We start from the raw sequence: 15,756 nt of genomic DNA, 5'->3' as shown, positions 1-15,756 counted from the left end.
TAGATATAGAAATGCGGACTTCACTTTAGCAAATGAGTGAGAACACCCAACTGAATCACTGAGAATGTTCTTGGAGGTCTTGGGGGGATTTGACAGTAATCTCGTTCCGCAGGCGAAGGGCCAAATGCCGCTTTGCTTTATTACAGGGGCAGACTTCACGAGGACACGGTGACCATGGCTCAGGTCGTATAGGAACAGCCCGACCGCTGAAGCCCGTCTGCCGTGTTACACCTTGAACACCAGTTGCCGTGGAAGCCGGATCACGCAATTAAGAGGTTCAAATGCGCATCATTTTCCTTCCTAGGGGCTGGTCACTAAAGCCGTTGCACACATAGCTCGGGGTTTGCTCTGCTTCATACCTGAATGCTTCCCGATTGTTCCGGGAACGTGTAATTAACTAGGTTGAACTGACGCGCTGATTTTACCGTATCATTGGGATAAGGCCTGGGATCTGCTCCTTGTACCGTTTCGACGTTTTTCCGAGCGAAACGTAGCCATTGAAAAGCATGGAGGGACCACCTATCAACAATTGTATTTTGCTTAGCCTGAATTCTGCTAAAGGGCTAGTTGTGTTAGGTGCGGCAATCGATCCCCGAAACCCAGTCGCCGCCATAGGGCCGTCCTTCGGCAAAGTCAATCAGTAACTTGAGGGCCTCTGATACCTTGTGGCTCAGCCAAGCCGGTTGGAATCGATTACGACATGAGTATCCCTGCGGATCATGGCTTTTCAAAGCCTACAGAACTCTGAGAACATGTAATCAGATCAGCACTTAAGCACGTTAGGTGGCTTGATCAACTATGCGCTGTGGTGCGAACTTCTCAATGTTAGGTGTGGGAGTCAAGCAACAGCAGTTGAGGGGTCCATTAAACAGGCGTTCAGTGGTACTTATTACATGGTCACCACAACACCATTGACGGAAATCGCGATAATTGTCCAAATAATAGAATTGTATTCCGTGCAATTAAGCGTACACGTCTTGATATTTCTCACTGGTGATGCTTCGCAGGTGTGCCTCCCAGCTTGCTGTTGTCCACGCCGAGGAAACCAACCGTCTCTTGCTTCTTCGATTCCTTACCGTGAGGAATGCAAGAACGGTCAGTGAGAAGGTACCTGTGGCCACGACAAATGTCTTCCCCATGACCTTCCACGAAGACCGATACAAAGCCGTGTAGGCCCGAAGCTCATTGAGCAGCGATTGGCAGGCTGAATCTACAAAACGAAGTTAACACACAAGGCTCTAATAACTTGGACTTAACATCGAACTTACCTCTGTGCCCCGAGGGAACCAAGACCCCATCGAGGATGTGGGCGACGCCACCGAAAATGAGCACATCCTCCTTGAGGATCTTTGCTTCATTGACGAAGATGTTACCACGAGAGTCACGACTGACGGTGACTTTCATCCCGCTCAAAGTCTTGTACTCGTTCCCTTCAGCAGAGAAGGCGCTATGATAAAGAACCCGGTTGGGAATGGCATGATTTGCGACTATCGTTGCCAGTTGCTCCGGTGTAAGAGATCCCAACGCGGAGCTCCACTGTCGTACTGCCTTGTCATCCGGCAGAAAGACAGTCACGTCCTTCATGGCCTCCAGAATCTCTCGGGTTTTTGATCTTTCAACTAGGTCCCAGAACTTATGCAGGTTGCCCAGGTTGGTGGTTTCTGAGAGGTTATGCGGCAAAACAAGGTTGCTATCGATGGTGTGTAGGACTCCATTGTCGTAGGTAATGTCCGACTCATTGATTGGCATGACCTTTTGGATGCCAGATTCTGCGGATAATGAGCCGTCGATGATGGAGAGCTTCACCGCCGGGCCATCTGTGACGTTTGTCAAAATTGGTGGGCGCAAGACAGAGTGAGCGAGCTGGGCGTCCGTCTTCAACGAAGGATCTGACGACGTGAAGACTCCCTCTAGAAAGTGGTACTCAAGAATGGCACTGGCTAGTGCTGGGTCGATAGTGCTCATGTTTAAACCCCAGTTGGCGAGACCAACGAGCGCGTCATCCGTCATTGCCAGGAACGTCGACCTCTCAGCGGTTTGGAACCTATCCAGTAAATCTAGGTCCTTCAGGAGATCGTGAAGCATCGATAGCGACCCATGGCTGATCAGAGCTTGGCTTAGGGATTTGGCGGATGCACTGCCCAGCAGCACCGCTGCAAGAGCTATAAGTGAGAGCCGCATTTCCTGCAGCAAGAAGACGGAAATGAAGTCAGAATAAGATAACTGACTGAAGTTGACAAGCGGAGCGCTACTGAAGGGAAACGTGTACAGACGATTGATGAACTATTGTCTGAAATGTAATGGCTGTGGGCAGGCTCGGGGTTATGATACTCGACTCAGCACCGACCGGTCTTCAATTCCCGCTGGGCCATCTTCGCTACAAGTGTTCGGCAAGTTCCAGCGAGTCTAACGCATGTGCTTTCCCTGTGAGATGGCATCGACCAAGCTTCATGCCCTCCCGCGCCCAAGCCTCCAACTTACACCAGCTCCCACCTGCTTCATGGTCTGGCCTATCCTATTCTAACCAGAGGCACTTACACACTCGTCATATTTCTCTGTTCCAATAGGTCCACCAAGTTTTGAAATATCAGTATCACAATGCACCCTGTTCATCTTCTTTCTTACCTTCTGCCTTGGCCGTTATCCAGCTGGTCATCGGCAACATCGCTGGACGCTGGGACGTCCAACGTCCAGCAGTCAGTACAGCGCACCGTGCGCTTCGAGCTCCATCTTACAGCAGGCCAAGTGGACGCTCTCGGTGCTGGTCCACGAGCTGCCATTCTCGTAAATAACAGCTTCACTGGCCCTACTCTGCATCTCAAGCAAGGGGATGAGGTCGAGGTCATAGTCCGCAACTATCTGCAGGAAGACTCAACCATACACTTTCACGGCATCGACCAACGCAAGACACCTTGGAGCGATGGAGTACCGGGCCTCACTCAGAGTCAAATCCATCCCGGTGCCTCGTACCGCTATCAGTGGACCGCAGAGCAGCCGGGAACGTTCTTCTATCACGCTCACTCGAAAGGACAGCTGATGGATGGCCTCTACGGCGCGGTCATTGTCGACGCACTACCGGAAGTTGACAGGCCTTTCCACCTCATCGATGGGAGCCTGGAGGCTCAACAGGCAATGCGAAGAGCTGAGCAGAACATGCAGCCGCTGCTACTCGCCGACTGGAGTCAGTACAAGTTTGATGACTTTTACCATATCGAGGAGATTGCCAACTTCGATCTCGCCTGCACGGATGCAATCATTGTCAACGGCATTGGGTCACAGTACTGTCTTGACCCGGAATCCTTAGACAGCATGACGAACCCTATTATTCTTAAGATGCTGCAGGATCTCGGCGAGGACCATATGACTGCGAAGGGTTGCGTGCCTCCGATCCAGGCACTTCAAGGTGACTATGATGTGCACCTAGGCAAGCTGCCCGCCGAGTCAATCCGAAAATGCGTAGGCGGCAGAAATCCCAAGGGAAACTTCACCGTCAATGTCGACAGCAAGGAAGGCTGGGCGGCCCTCACGTTTATGAATGTTGGCGGGCTATATCCTCTGCAAGTCTCTATCGATAATCACGATCTACATGTATATGCTGTCGATGGACAATACATCAAGCCTGTTGTCACAGACCGTGTTTACATTGGCAATGGCAATCGGATTTCGGTCCTCGTGGAACTAGACCAGAAGCCAGCCCGATACATGATAAGGATGGCCAACGACCTTCTCAACCAGATTCTTGGGGGCTTTGCCGAGTTGGCGTACGACGGAGCGACACAGCAGCCAAGAAATACTCAGCCCAAGATGAACTATGCAGGACAGCCTCTGCTCAAAAATATCCGCTCTTTCAAACCCGAAGAGGGTCGTCCATTTCCATCCCAACAGCCCGCTCGCAGACCGGATCGCACATTCAAGCTGTATCTGAGGAAGCCAGGCCGCCCTTACGGAGCATACGAATGGAGTCTATCAGGCCAAGAAGTATACAATATGACAGCCGAGGAACGAGACCCGCCATTCCTTTTCAGACAACCCGACGAGGTGCCACAGAGCGAGCTCATCCTCCGCACCCAGGTCGGGGAGTGGATTGACATCATCTTAGAGACCGAAGGCCCCTTTGCGCAGAGCCACCCGGTTCACAAGCACGGCAACAAGGTCTACTTCCTCGGCTCCGGGGTCGGCAAGTTTCCCTGGGCCACCGTTGAGGAAGCGGAGCGAGCTCTTCCGCCCGGGGTATTCAACTTTGAGGATCCGTCGTACCAGGATACCTTCACGACGCCTGATATCGCCGGAGATGCACCTGCTGTGTGGACTGTCGTGAGGTACAAGGTGGAGAGCCCTGGCGCTTGGCTTTTGCATTGCCATGTGCAGACTCACCACGCTGGCGGGATGGGTGTTGTCATGCTGGACGGGATTGACGAGTTCCCTCAAGTTCCGACGACTTATCTGGAGTGGAATGGCTTCCAGCCGCCATCTTTGGACTTGAGGTAGCATTGAACATAGATTTCAACATCTTTTGCAAGCTTGTTTCGTTACTTGAGTCGTTTGAGCTGCTACATGTAGCTATCGAGATTGTAATCCTTCAATACCTGCTTTTCCCTTTTGCTCGATTTACCTACGCGAACGGGACGAATGACTACCTTAATTGTTGTTGACCCCACGCGTTGTAAGTTGACCACCATTACTCGTGCCCCCAATTCGTTGTCTGGAAAGCCTGAAATTGGAAATCGGCACTTGGAGCCGATTATATAGCTTGAGTCCCCTTAATAAAACAAATTGTGTTAAATTATGTTTGTCACAATGGAAAATGCGCTTTTTGTTATAAGAATTTTCCAATTACCTTATCAATGGATTTTTCAATTTGCTATCTGAGTGCTGTGCAACAAGAATCTAACATTGGCCATCCTAAGCCGCATTTCTAGGCTTCGGGGCCGAGTTCCAGGGCAGTCCGCCGTCGATAGGCTCATTCCGGACTCTTGTCGCAATCAGTTCCTCAAACTCCTCCTTCGGCATGACGGGCAACTCGAGAAATCTGTTCCCCTTGCCATCCCAAGCCGTACTATACTTTCCGCCAAAAATGGTGTTATGAATGACCAGAAACGTAGCAAAGATGGGCGGCGTAGTCCCTTCCGCCTCCGCCCTTCTGAACATAGCAAGCCCATCCTTGAGCTTCTCCTCCCCATCAACATGCTGAACAGGCCACGTTTTGCCAGAAAGCCTCTCGGCGATATCGAGCATTTCCTTTTGTGACGTAGTATAGTCCTGGATGAAGATGGCGCCGCTCTCCATGTCACCAGACTTGGCAAAGATGTTCGAGACGGCTTTGGCGAGGGTAGGTCGTCGCGTCACACTAACACGGTGCGTCACGTCGCTGACCTGCAGCGCGGTCTGCTCTTGGTAGTTGTACATGTAATTCCCGTTCAGCACGCACCCAAGAAGAGGACCCGTGGCGATGATCGTCCACTTCATCCCACTCTCGTCTGCCCTTTTCTTCAGGTGTTTCTGGATCGCCACTGCGTCCTTGTAGTAAGGGAACTCGGCAACTGCGGGGTTCGTCGACAGGGAAGTGAAATCGCTGGGGATAAAATGCTTCACCGACCCAGCCTCGACGGCGGCGTCGATTAGTTTGTACTGGTGCGGCCATCCCGCGGGGCTGATGGCGGAGATGACGGCGTCCTGGCCGCGGAGGGCGTCGGTGACGCTTTCTGTGGAGGTGTAGTCGACGACGCGGACGTTCGGCGCGTTTTCCGGGTTAGATCGTGATAGAACAGTAACATCATACCCGGCGTTGACCAGTTCATCGTAAATCTTTTCGCCTACGTAGCCTTTCTGTCATTCTTGTTAGTTGCTTTCGCGGGCAGATGCTTTAGCTGAAAGGTCGATTACTCACGCCTGCGAGTGCGACCTTGCGGATGGGCGTATCAGTGGTACGGCCTGGCATCTTTGGAGTTTCGATAGTTACAAATCGCTTCTGCTAGGCTCTTGTCTTTTGAAACTTGCAGCTTCAACAATTATCAATTACATTAATGCTGTCTCCTCGCGCTTTATGGAGGCAAAAGGTGGTATAATCAAGCAGCTTGGGCCCGTCCCGGGAAACGGAGACGCAGCCGGGAACAGGACGGTCGGTCGCCGTACGTGCATTTCCCGTTGTCCCGAAAAGGCAATTTCAGAATGGGCGGGAAACAAGCAAAGCTCGGCAAGTCGAACAGTGAGACTAAAGCCGAGTCATTAATTACCCGATCAGTGAATGCTATGAAACTCGCAGCTTCCCTCGCGATCAATGGGCCTGGTGATTAATGTTGGCATCGTCCATTGCAGCGCAGTACAGCCAGATCATTTCCAAGAGTTAGCAAGCATGTTTGGTGCAGGTCTCCAACAGATTCTGCTTGGCCTGCCAGGCCTGTCGTCTTTCCAAGTTGACTCTGTGCAATCCCCTCTTGGAGGCAGCAATGTCAACCCGGGAAGCAACGTTCACGGAGCCGTGGCTTCATCTTCGACTTGTGTGAGTACTCTTTCTTGTATCTCTCTATTACGAGGCATCATACTAACTGTCTCTCAATAGTGCGAAGCTCTGGCTAAATCGATGGGCAATGACGTTGTCGCCTTCCCCAACGGCCCGGCTTATAAGTCCTCTATCGGCTCATACTTCAGCCTCAAAGAAGCCGACCTGAAGCCAGCATGCGTCGTCATGCCCGAGTCAGCCCACGACGTATCGCTCGCGGTCCGCACACTCACGGCCGGTGCCGAAGCATGGAACGGCAAATGTCAATTCGCTATTCGTGGTGGCGGCCACACCCCCTTCAAGGGTGCCGCCAACATGGAGAACGGCATCGTCATTGACCTCAAGAATATCCCCGCTGCCGGCATCTGCGCCGACCACAAGACCATCACCGTGAGTCCCAGCCAAACCTGGGACCAGGTCACGGAGCAGCTCGACCCCTTTGACCTGAGCACCCTCGGCGCCCGCGTCGCGGGTGTAGGTGTGGGCGGCGCTGTCCTTAACTGTGGAACCTCCTTCTTCTCCCCCCGCTACGGCTTCATCTGTGATGTGGTCGAGGAGTTTGAAGTCGTACTTGCAAACGGCGACATTGTCCACGCCAGCGCGAGCCAGCACCCCGATCTCTGGAAGGCCCTCCGCGGCGGAGGTAACAACTTTGGCGTCGTCACCGCAATCACCATGAAAACCTTCCCGCAAGGCAAGTTCTGGGGCGGTCAGACCTTCCACGACATCTCCACGCGAAAGAAACACTTCAAGGCCCACGAGGCCCTCGCCTCGATGCATCCATATGATCCCTACGTGCACTACATCAACAACCTAGTCCTCAGCAATGTCACACGAAGCTGGTTCATTGGCAATAGCCTGCAATACACAAAGAGCGATCCGCCCGTCATCGAACCGGAGGTCTTCAAGCCCCTCCTCGCCATCGAGCAGAAGCCCCTTTTCCCCGGTGGTCCCTCCAACACCATCCGCGTCGACAACGTCACCTCCATTTCGCGCGAGTACGCTGCACTCGCATCCTACCCGAAGCGCTGGATCTTTGCCACCGTCAGCTTTGCGCCCTCCGCTGACATGATGGAGGAGTTCTTCCAGCTCGCCGACGCAGCCTTCACTCCCCTCCTTGACCTCGACGGCTTTGCGGTCGCCATGGCGTACCAGCCTGTTCCCATCGTCATGTCGGAACGCAACGGTGCCGTCGATTCGTTGGGGCCCGTTCAGACGCAGGGAAATCTTGTGTACATCCACTTGGGCATCTCCGTCGACGAGAATGAGAGGGACAGTGACGAGGCCGTGGAGAAGACGGTACAAAAGCTAGTGGAGGATGCTGAGGCGAAGGCCAAGAAGATGGGTTTGCATAGAAGCTATCTTCAAGCGACATACGCTGAGAGCTGGCAAAACCCCATCGAGCACCGGAGTAAGAGCACTCTGGAAGAGCTACTTGCGACAAGCGAGAAGTATGATCCGCACCAGGTCTTTCAGAAGCAGGTTCCGGGTGGATTCAAGTTGCCCAAGGTACCGAGTACCGGAGGTGGTGTCAGGGCCGATCTCAAGTGATGACGACGTGAGGACTACACATTGCTAGTTAAACTTAGAGAACGCGTAAAGTTTCTCATGAACTTCACTTTCCTGGCATTTCGTTACGTTGATCGAGACCAATGGGCATCAAATGTGGAAGAATTCCTACGTGTGTATTTAGCTACTACCTAAATTGAGTTAAATCTAGCGAACTATTACCTTTCTAAATACTGCTCGAGCAACGACTGTTTTGCCGTGATTAGAGTTAAGTCGATTGATGTGTTCATCAGTATGAATTCATGCTGTATCTAGGTGTCTAATATGATTACCTTACTGTTTGACTGTTTCACGTTGGCTGTACTCAGCTTAGTCCTACTCTCAATCATCTCACAAAAGCGTCAAAAATCGCGATGAACTATGAGCACGATCCCAATTCGGTATCGCAAAAGCCCGAAGTATGTCCGGATTCGGATTCGATAACCGAAAGTAAGTATTGCTATCTGTGCTTTCGGATTCCGAAACCCTATGCGAACGATTACTATTCCATGTTCGATTTGGGATAGAGTCAGGATAGAGTTGATGTCAGTTTCCGTCGAGTCTCCCCACTCGGATGTTTGAGAGTAGCGAGCGTATCAAAGTCTTGCTTCCAGCTTCGTGACCGGGAAGTCAACGACAGTTAAGAATAAACGCATTGTCTACTTTTGTCAGGTTTTGGACGATCAGGAAAAAATAGATCGTTGATCGATTAAATTCGCGTCGCGAAGAAGTTACCTTGACCACTTTAAGGCGTACTGCTATCCTTGACAGAAATTCGATGGCCGATGCCGACACGGTCATAACTTGAAATTCAATACCAGAAGCACATGGTGTGAACCTGAGAGTTTCTAGATAGAAGACTAATGTAAAAAGGGAAAACAAATTCTAGACTGTATTTACAGGAAGCTCCGATGCTCTACAAAGGAAAGTTCAAGACTGTTATGTGATCGATCAAGCATCAAATCGGCGATTCTTCCACCGAACGGACGACTTCTACATGCCAACCAAACGCCTTCTGAAAGTAAAGATCCCCTCGCCCTGAACTCCAGGAAGAATAGTATAGTGATGAACGAAAGAATGAAACAAAGTGAATTTAGAGACCCCGTCTGATAGCGTCGACCAATCTGTCTGCGCCGCTACCTCGCATCATGCTGAAGTGATGCTCCCCCTCAATGACCGTAGTCGTAATAGACGCACCGGGGAACAGCAAAGCCCACTCCCCGGGTCCGAAATTTTTCCTCTTCTCAGTGAGGAACTTCATCCCCTCACAATCCTCGCCTTCCATCATGGCAGGCGGCAAAGTCGGGTACCGAACCCCATCAAAAGCGCACTCCCCTGCCCAGATGATATTTACGTGTAACTTTCTGGCCGCCTCGGGCGACATGGCGGGCGCATGATAGTCGTGCAGAAGTTCAGTTGAGGCGCGGAAGTGAGGCATCAGCCACTCGGGCGGTTCAGACTGCTCCGCGCCGCGACGCATCTCGTTGCGGAAGATGCCGACCTTGTTGCAGTGGTCGTAGAATCTGTCAGGCAGGTGATCCAGGCCGTTGTTGGGCGGGGGAGAGTCAATAAGCGTGAGAGAGGTGACTTCCTCGCCGGCGGCAATGAGTTCTTGGGTCACTGCGTAGGCGAGAATACCGCCCGCTGACCAACCTCCGAGACGGTAGGGGCCACGGGATTGCTTCTGACGGAGGCCGGCGATGTAGGACTGTAGAACCTCTCGAAGAGTATGGTCGTACATTCGGCTGGGAGTTCTATAGGGAGACTTGTTAGTATTGAATCAGAGTGGCAGAAATAAGCACGTTATTACTTACTTTGCAAATGGCGAATTGAAGCCAACAAGTGCCGTAGTCGGCGAGATAGTCGGAAGACTCAAGTAGGAAGTGGCTACTCCACAGCCATCCGGGAAAAGGAAAAGAGTCTCCTTGGCTTTCGTGCGGGAACCTTGGAGGTACATTGACCACGCCGGTGGAATTGTAGACACGATAGGAGTCGATGGAACGGCTTTACCCTTGAAGTCTCCAGCGCTTATGTCGATGACCTCAAAATAAGAACCAGGGGTATCAAGCCCATTGATTGGCGTCATGGCAGCGGAGAAAGGCGACGCCAAGTTGTCGAGATCAGGCGAGCCCACCGACGAAGCATTGTCAGATTCAACGCTTGTGATGTCGCTCTCATGCCCAGAAGACTCTGTCGACGACATCGCGGTGCCAGAAACACGCATCCTAATGTCGCCAACAGTGAGACACTCCTCAAATAGTGCCCGTTCTGGAAGATCAACGTCAAGCTCGTCGCGCAGTCTGCCGCAAATCACAAGTGACAAGAGCGAGTCGATACCAATGTCAGCGAGGGCGACATCGTCGGCCAGCTCCTTCTCATCAAGACCACTCTCTTCAGCCAAGACTTTGAGAGCCACAGGCCAGGAGTCTTCTGCAGCTTGTTGCGCAGTGGGAGCAGCTTGAGTCTCGGCCAGAGAAATGTCTCCAAAGGTTGCCTTCATGTCCGAAGTGACGATTGCCTGGGGCTGTAGTGGTTGCGTTTGAGACTTTGCCGATGAGAAGCCACCCGAGACCTTCTTCATGGCCGAATTGATGATGTAGTCCATAAGGCGCTTGGGGACTCCTTGTAACGCAACCCCACCAAGGATACCGATGAGGTTCTGATTCTGATCGAAGATGATAACATCTCCAGACCACAGTTTGTCCTTGCCCTCAGTCATCTTCACATATGAGTGGTAGGTCATGTTCGCATCGAGCTTAGGAGTGAAGAGCTTCATCGACTCCCACCCATGATTGACAAAAAGCTCCTTGTCAAGATCGACAGACTCATTGGCGTTCATAACAAAGCCAGCTAATTGAGAGATGGAGTCCAGGAAAGCGGGATTGGAGAACCACTTTCCATTGTCAGGGATGCCCTTGAATGACACAGTACCTGCAGCTTCGTAGGTGTTGTTGCTGAGAGTGATGGCAGACAGGCCGCGATACTTGGGGTCGAAATCGGCAAGCTGGCCAACCATCTTGTAGATCATCGATTTGCTGAACCGGAAAGTGCTCTCATCTCCTCCGACCTGCGCCTGGATGGCCTTCATGCGAATCTTTGCATCCGAAACAGCCTGAGCGAACTGAGACTTGGTCTCATCGATTTCGGTGAAGCGGATTGAACAGTTGGCATGCTGCTCCATGGTTTTGTCGTTGCCGTCGAGGGTAGAGAATGTACAGAAGAGAGACTTCTTCGCCGCATCAAACTTTGCCTCGGTGCGAAGGACTTGCTTGAGTCCGACATCATTGGCGACGAGAGCACTCTGGATGTGCATCTCTGCCACCTCGGTTCCGACTGCGTCGACGTCCATGCCTGTGATTTGCTTGACATACTTGCCAATCATCTGAGCAATGTCTGCATAGACGGAAGGAGTGCATAGAGGTACACCGTAGACCTTGTGACCTTGAGCCATGGAATGAACATCGTCAGCGTTGAGGTCGAGATCGACGACCACCTCGCCGTCAGAGCTTGACTGAAGAGTGTTCTTGACTACGTTGTAAATCGACGAGAAGGCCAAGTTGGCAGGCCCCATGATAATGGGAGCATCACCTTTGCGGAGACTCCAGTCATTGGTGTACTGCATCCAGTACTCCTTGAGAGTCCATCCGTAGGAGGGCAGTTGAAGAACCTGCTGGCACTCTGGGAAGTCGGCATGGTATCTAGACCATTCGACGTTGGCCCCAGCCGCATACATGCCGGAGAAGGCATCGGTCATCAGTTGCCAGGTATCAATAGTCTTGTGTGCAGATGCGAACGTCTGCATCGTAGATCCAACGACTTCCTGAACCATAGGAGCAACAACAGGCGCGGGACCAATCTCAATGGCGATAGTGCGCTCATCCAAGATGCCTTCTGCCTTGGCGACAGATGCGGCCTGCATGATGTTGACCGGCTTTCTGCAATGCTCAACAAAGTAGTCCTCGCCGAAATCAGTGGCCTCGCGAAGCACCTTGCTCAGAGTAGGCGAGATAACTGGGATCGTAGGGCGACGAATGTGAATACCCTTTGCAATCTTCCGGAACTGAGCAAGGATAGGGTCAACCTGAGAGGTGTGGAAAGCGTGTGCAGTGTCGAGAACATGGCAGCGCATGCCCTTCGACTCGAGAATGGTCCGGGCTTCCTTGACATGCGCAATGGTTCCGCCGAGAACGATGTTGTGCTTCCTGTTGCGGCACGAGACCTCGAGGTCGCGACCGACAACACCAGGAATAGCAGCGAGGACTGTAGCCTCTTCAGCCATAACGACGAGCATGGCGTGCGTTCCCTGGGCTAAGTGCTCCTCCATCAGCTGAGATCGCTTTCCTACCAAGTAGAGGACGTCGGCTTGAGAAAGAGCACCCGCGGCATAAAGAGCGGCGTACTCTCCAAGACTGTGACCGACGACTGCCTTGGGGGTGATGCCAAAGGACTCCCAGAGCTTGCAAAGAGCCATCTGGAAAGAGACGTGCGCCAACTGGAGGGCAGTAAGCGAAGCACGGCTAAAATAGTCCCGCTCCTCAAATAGAGGAAGAATCGACGGCAGGCCCATCTGGACGCACAAGTGGTTGTAGCGCTGCAAGTTGTTCTTGAATGAAGCGAACCGGGCGTACAAGTCCGCACCCATACCAGCGTGTGGTGAGCCTTGGCCTGTGAAAGTAAATACGAAGCCGGGTTTTTTGGCCGGGGCAGGCAGAATCTTCTCTCCTCCGCTACGGGCATCGAGCTCTTTCTGCAGCGACGACTTGAGTTGGGGAATACTAGTAGCAGTCACAGCAACTCTGTACCGATGGTGCATACGGCGGGCGGTGGTTGTATAAGAGAGCTTTGCGAGGAGATTGGGGTCTTCACGCGGTGCCGCACCATCGAGCCATTGAAGAAGGTTGCCTAGATTAGAGACTAAGGATTCGCCCGTCTTAGCGGAGAGCGTCACGACGTGATGGCGTCTCGGGTCGGGGCCGGTGTAATTGTTGAAGACAGGAGCGTCTTCCAGGACGATAGCGGTGTTGCCGCCTGCGGCAGAGAAGTTGTTCAGCAACACTCGGCGGCTGTCATTCGCGGGCCTGACCCAAGGGGTCGCGACAGTAGCAATGCGGGTGTTACGAGCTTGAAGATCTGGCAACTTGTGGTTGATCTTGGTCTTGATACCAATGTGAGGAGGAATGGTCGAGTGTTTCATCATCATGAGGACCTTGGCAAGACTGGTGACTCCAGCAGCAGCTTCGCCATGGCCGACATTGGACTTAACGGCACCAATATGGAGAGGGTTGGTAGCTGGGCGGACTGATGTGCCGCGAGCCGTCAACGGAGACAAGGTCGTCACAACGGAAGTGGTCTCCCCTGCGTCGCCAGCCTGCGTACCCGTACCGTGCATCTCAACGTAGCTGATGTCGTTGGAGCTGACCTTGGTCTCGGCAAGTATATGCTCAAATAGGTCCTTCTGAGCAGCGGCATGGGGTCTAGTGATGGACTCTGCTTCGGCATTGTGGTTCGTGGCGACCCCCAAGATGCAAGCCTCAATAGGGTCCTTGTCCTTCTGGGCGTCATCCAGTCGCTTGAGGATGATCGTGACAACTGCTTCGCCGCGGCAGTATCCGTCAGCGTCATCGTCAAATGTCTTACAGTTGCCGGTACGGGAGAGGAAGTGGCCTCTGTCCAGACCAGCCGTCATATCAGGATTGGTGAGGACATTGGTACCTCCAACAATGGCGGTGTCAACCTCGCCGCGCCACAGAGCATTGCATGCCAAGTGCAGCGCAGCCAAGCTAGAGCTGCAAGCAGTGTCGATAGTGTAACTGGGACCGCTGAATTTAAAGTGATAGTTGATGCGACCCGGAATGAATGCACGGTTGCCGCCGGGAATGAAGTAGGTATCGATGTTTTGCGCACTGTTTGTCTCCATCCAGTCGTTGCTAGTGGCACCAAACCATACACCTACGCGGTGCTTCTGAGTAGACGGAGTACGGTTCGGCACGATTCCCGCCTTCTCGAGAGCCTCGGCGGCAGTCAAAAGTGCAAGGCGCTGGGCAGGATCGACTTGTGCGGCCTCGCGGGGCGACATGTTGAAAAAGGCTGCATCGAACTGCGGTGCCTGATGCAGCCAGCAACCAAAGCCGGTGCCAGAGACGTTTTTCACAGATGTGTCTCCAACGTGAGCAGAGGCGTTCCATCGAGAGGCTGGAACCATCTCGTGAGTATCGACACCCTTGTGGAGGATATCCCAGAATGCATCCATAGTATCAGCATTGCCAGGGAATCTGCCGGAAGCAGCAAGGATGGCGATAGGAGACTTCGAAGCACCGCCATCGGCACCGAGAGCACCATTGCCTGCCAGCGAGGCAAGCTCTTCAGCAGCTAGAGGGGACCTCTCTTGTACACAGTAGGAATCTGACGGTAGAAGTCGACGAACAGGGGAGACAAGGCGATCCGTGCTGTGGAATGCAAAAGTCTGAATAATCACATCTGTGATGCTGTCCGTCGTCGTCTTGGCCGAGCGTCTAACATGCTCAGCTATACGGACCGGCAATTGCTCAAGCGCCATCTTTCTCTCAAGACAGTCACGCGCAGCTTGCTCGAGAGCATCTCGGAGGCTTGTCTTGGTGGAGTGCACTTGGCCCTCGATGCTGGTGGAGATGACAGGAATGCCAGCCAGAGACGAGCTACTCAGTGGAACACTAGCAAGGACTTGCTCGATATCGTGCTCACTGTAGAATAGTGCAGAATGGTACGGGGAAGTGATGCGCAGCGAGGCTGACGTAGGTGCAACTGACTTGCCGATGGCCGAGGCCAAGAAATTGGAGAGAACTCCGGGCGGTCCAGAGACGGTTGCTTGATTAGGCCCGATAATGGCTGAAATATACGGGGTAGTCGTCATGGGCAGGCCAGCTTCAGCAGCGTATTGCAGCAGAGCGTCGGCAAGAATCTTCGGGCTGGATCCAGTCACGGCGCGAGACCACGAATCGAACGTGCTGGTAGAATCGGATATCTCATGCTTGTTGGTGATTCTATCAGCGACGTCCCATGCGAGCGCGCCCAAGCGAACGGCAACAGCAACGGCGTGAAGCGCGGGTGAGAGAAGACTAGGGGCGCTATGAGCACAGCTCACGGCCGCAGCAGCCAAGGCACCGGTACAGATTCCGGCCAAGAGGCTGTTCTCGGGTGTGGGATAGACTTGACATCCGCTGCTATGTTGACGGATGAAGAGGCCAAGTTGTGTAATACATGTCAAGGCTTGTACAAGACAGGGGTTGAGGGTACCGGAACGGTATGATGACAGGAGATCTGCCAAGGTAGCGAAGCGTGGGCATCGCGCCTGTTGCTCTGGAGATAGGCAGGCAACTTCGTGTTTCAGCACTCCACAGCTTCGCTCAAGGAAGTCGATCACGAGTGGATCATGGTGAGATTGTACCAGACTACGCAGCGTGTCTGCGATGTCATGTGTTTGGTCGCCAAAGACATAGGCGAGTACTTGATCTTGACCCGACATGTTGGAGGAGTCTGAGTTGGAAAATAGAACAAGGCTGGGTAGTGATTGCCAAGATAGAAGAGAGGATTGGTGAGAATGAAAATGGTTCAGATGAATCAACAACTCAGATCGAGAGTTCAGAGAAAACCTTTGGTCTAGAGAATGATAGGCCGAGTACAGTTGAGTGTAGAAGAGGCTGTGCAGTTGAGTGTGCTTCCAAGAACGACTA

The 15,756-nt window shown here is 52.8% G+C and overlaps 5 protein-coding genes across 5 annotated transcripts; 2 read left to right on the top strand and 3 right to left on the bottom strand.

Moving 5' to 3' along the window:
- Window positions 1-962: 962 nt before the first annotated feature.
- CTAM01_08171 (MFP1 protein) lies at window positions 963-2,181 on the bottom strand (the record flags this gene model as incomplete). Its single annotated transcript, XM_060524192.1, has 2 exons — window positions 963-1,210; window positions 1,269-2,181. The coding sequence occupies 2 exons, from the start codon at window positions 2,179-2,181 to the stop codon at window positions 963-965; spliced, it is 1,161 nt and encodes a 386-aa protein (XP_060381035.1).
- A 417-nt stretch (window positions 2,182-2,598) lies between these two features.
- Window positions 2,599-4,488, top strand: CTAM01_08170 (multicopper oxidase; the record flags this gene model as incomplete). The annotated part of the gene is made up of 1 exon (XM_060524191.1): window positions 2,599-4,488. The coding sequence occupies one exon, from the start codon at window positions 2,599-2,601 to the stop codon at window positions 4,486-4,488; it is 1,890 nt and encodes a 629-aa protein (XP_060381034.1).
- Window positions 4,489-4,902: 414 nt separating this feature from the next.
- On the bottom strand, window positions 4,903-5,938 carry CTAM01_08169 (uncharacterized protein; the record flags this gene model as incomplete). Its single annotated transcript, XM_060524190.1, has 2 exons — window positions 4,903-5,826; window positions 5,888-5,938. The coding sequence occupies 2 exons, from the start codon at window positions 5,936-5,938 to the stop codon at window positions 4,903-4,905; spliced, it is 975 nt and encodes a 324-aa protein (XP_060381033.1).
- Window positions 5,939-6,277: 339 nt separating this feature from the next.
- On the top strand, window positions 6,278-8,050 carry CTAM01_08168 (FAD binding domain-containing protein; the record flags this gene model as incomplete). The annotated part of the gene is made up of 2 exons (XM_060524189.1): window positions 6,278-6,499; window positions 6,560-8,050. 2 exons carry the CDS (start codon window positions 6,278-6,280, stop codon window positions 8,048-8,050), a joined length of 1,713 nt encoding a protein of 570 aa, XP_060381032.1.
- Window positions 8,051-9,140: 1,090 nt separating this feature from the next.
- Window positions 9,141-15,548, bottom strand: CTAM01_08167 (beta-ketoacyl synthase; the record flags this gene model as incomplete). Its single annotated transcript, XM_060524188.1, has 2 exons — window positions 9,141-9,801; window positions 9,862-15,548. The coding sequence occupies 2 exons, from the start codon at window positions 15,546-15,548 to the stop codon at window positions 9,141-9,143; spliced, it is 6,348 nt and encodes a 2,115-aa protein (XP_060381031.1).
- Between the last annotated feature and the right edge of the window lie 208 nt (window positions 15,549-15,756).

This window comes from Colletotrichum tamarilloi (assembly GCF_030869305.1).
Source record: "Colletotrichum tamarilloi strain Tom-12 chromosome Unknown Scaffold_28.1, whole genome shotgun sequence".
NCBI classification, from domain to species: domain Eukaryota; kingdom Fungi; phylum Ascomycota; class Sordariomycetes; order Glomerellales; family Glomerellaceae; genus Colletotrichum; species Colletotrichum tamarilloi.
The sequence above is the reverse complement of the archived record's forward strand: the minus strand, read 5'-3'. Positions and strand labels throughout refer to the sequence as shown.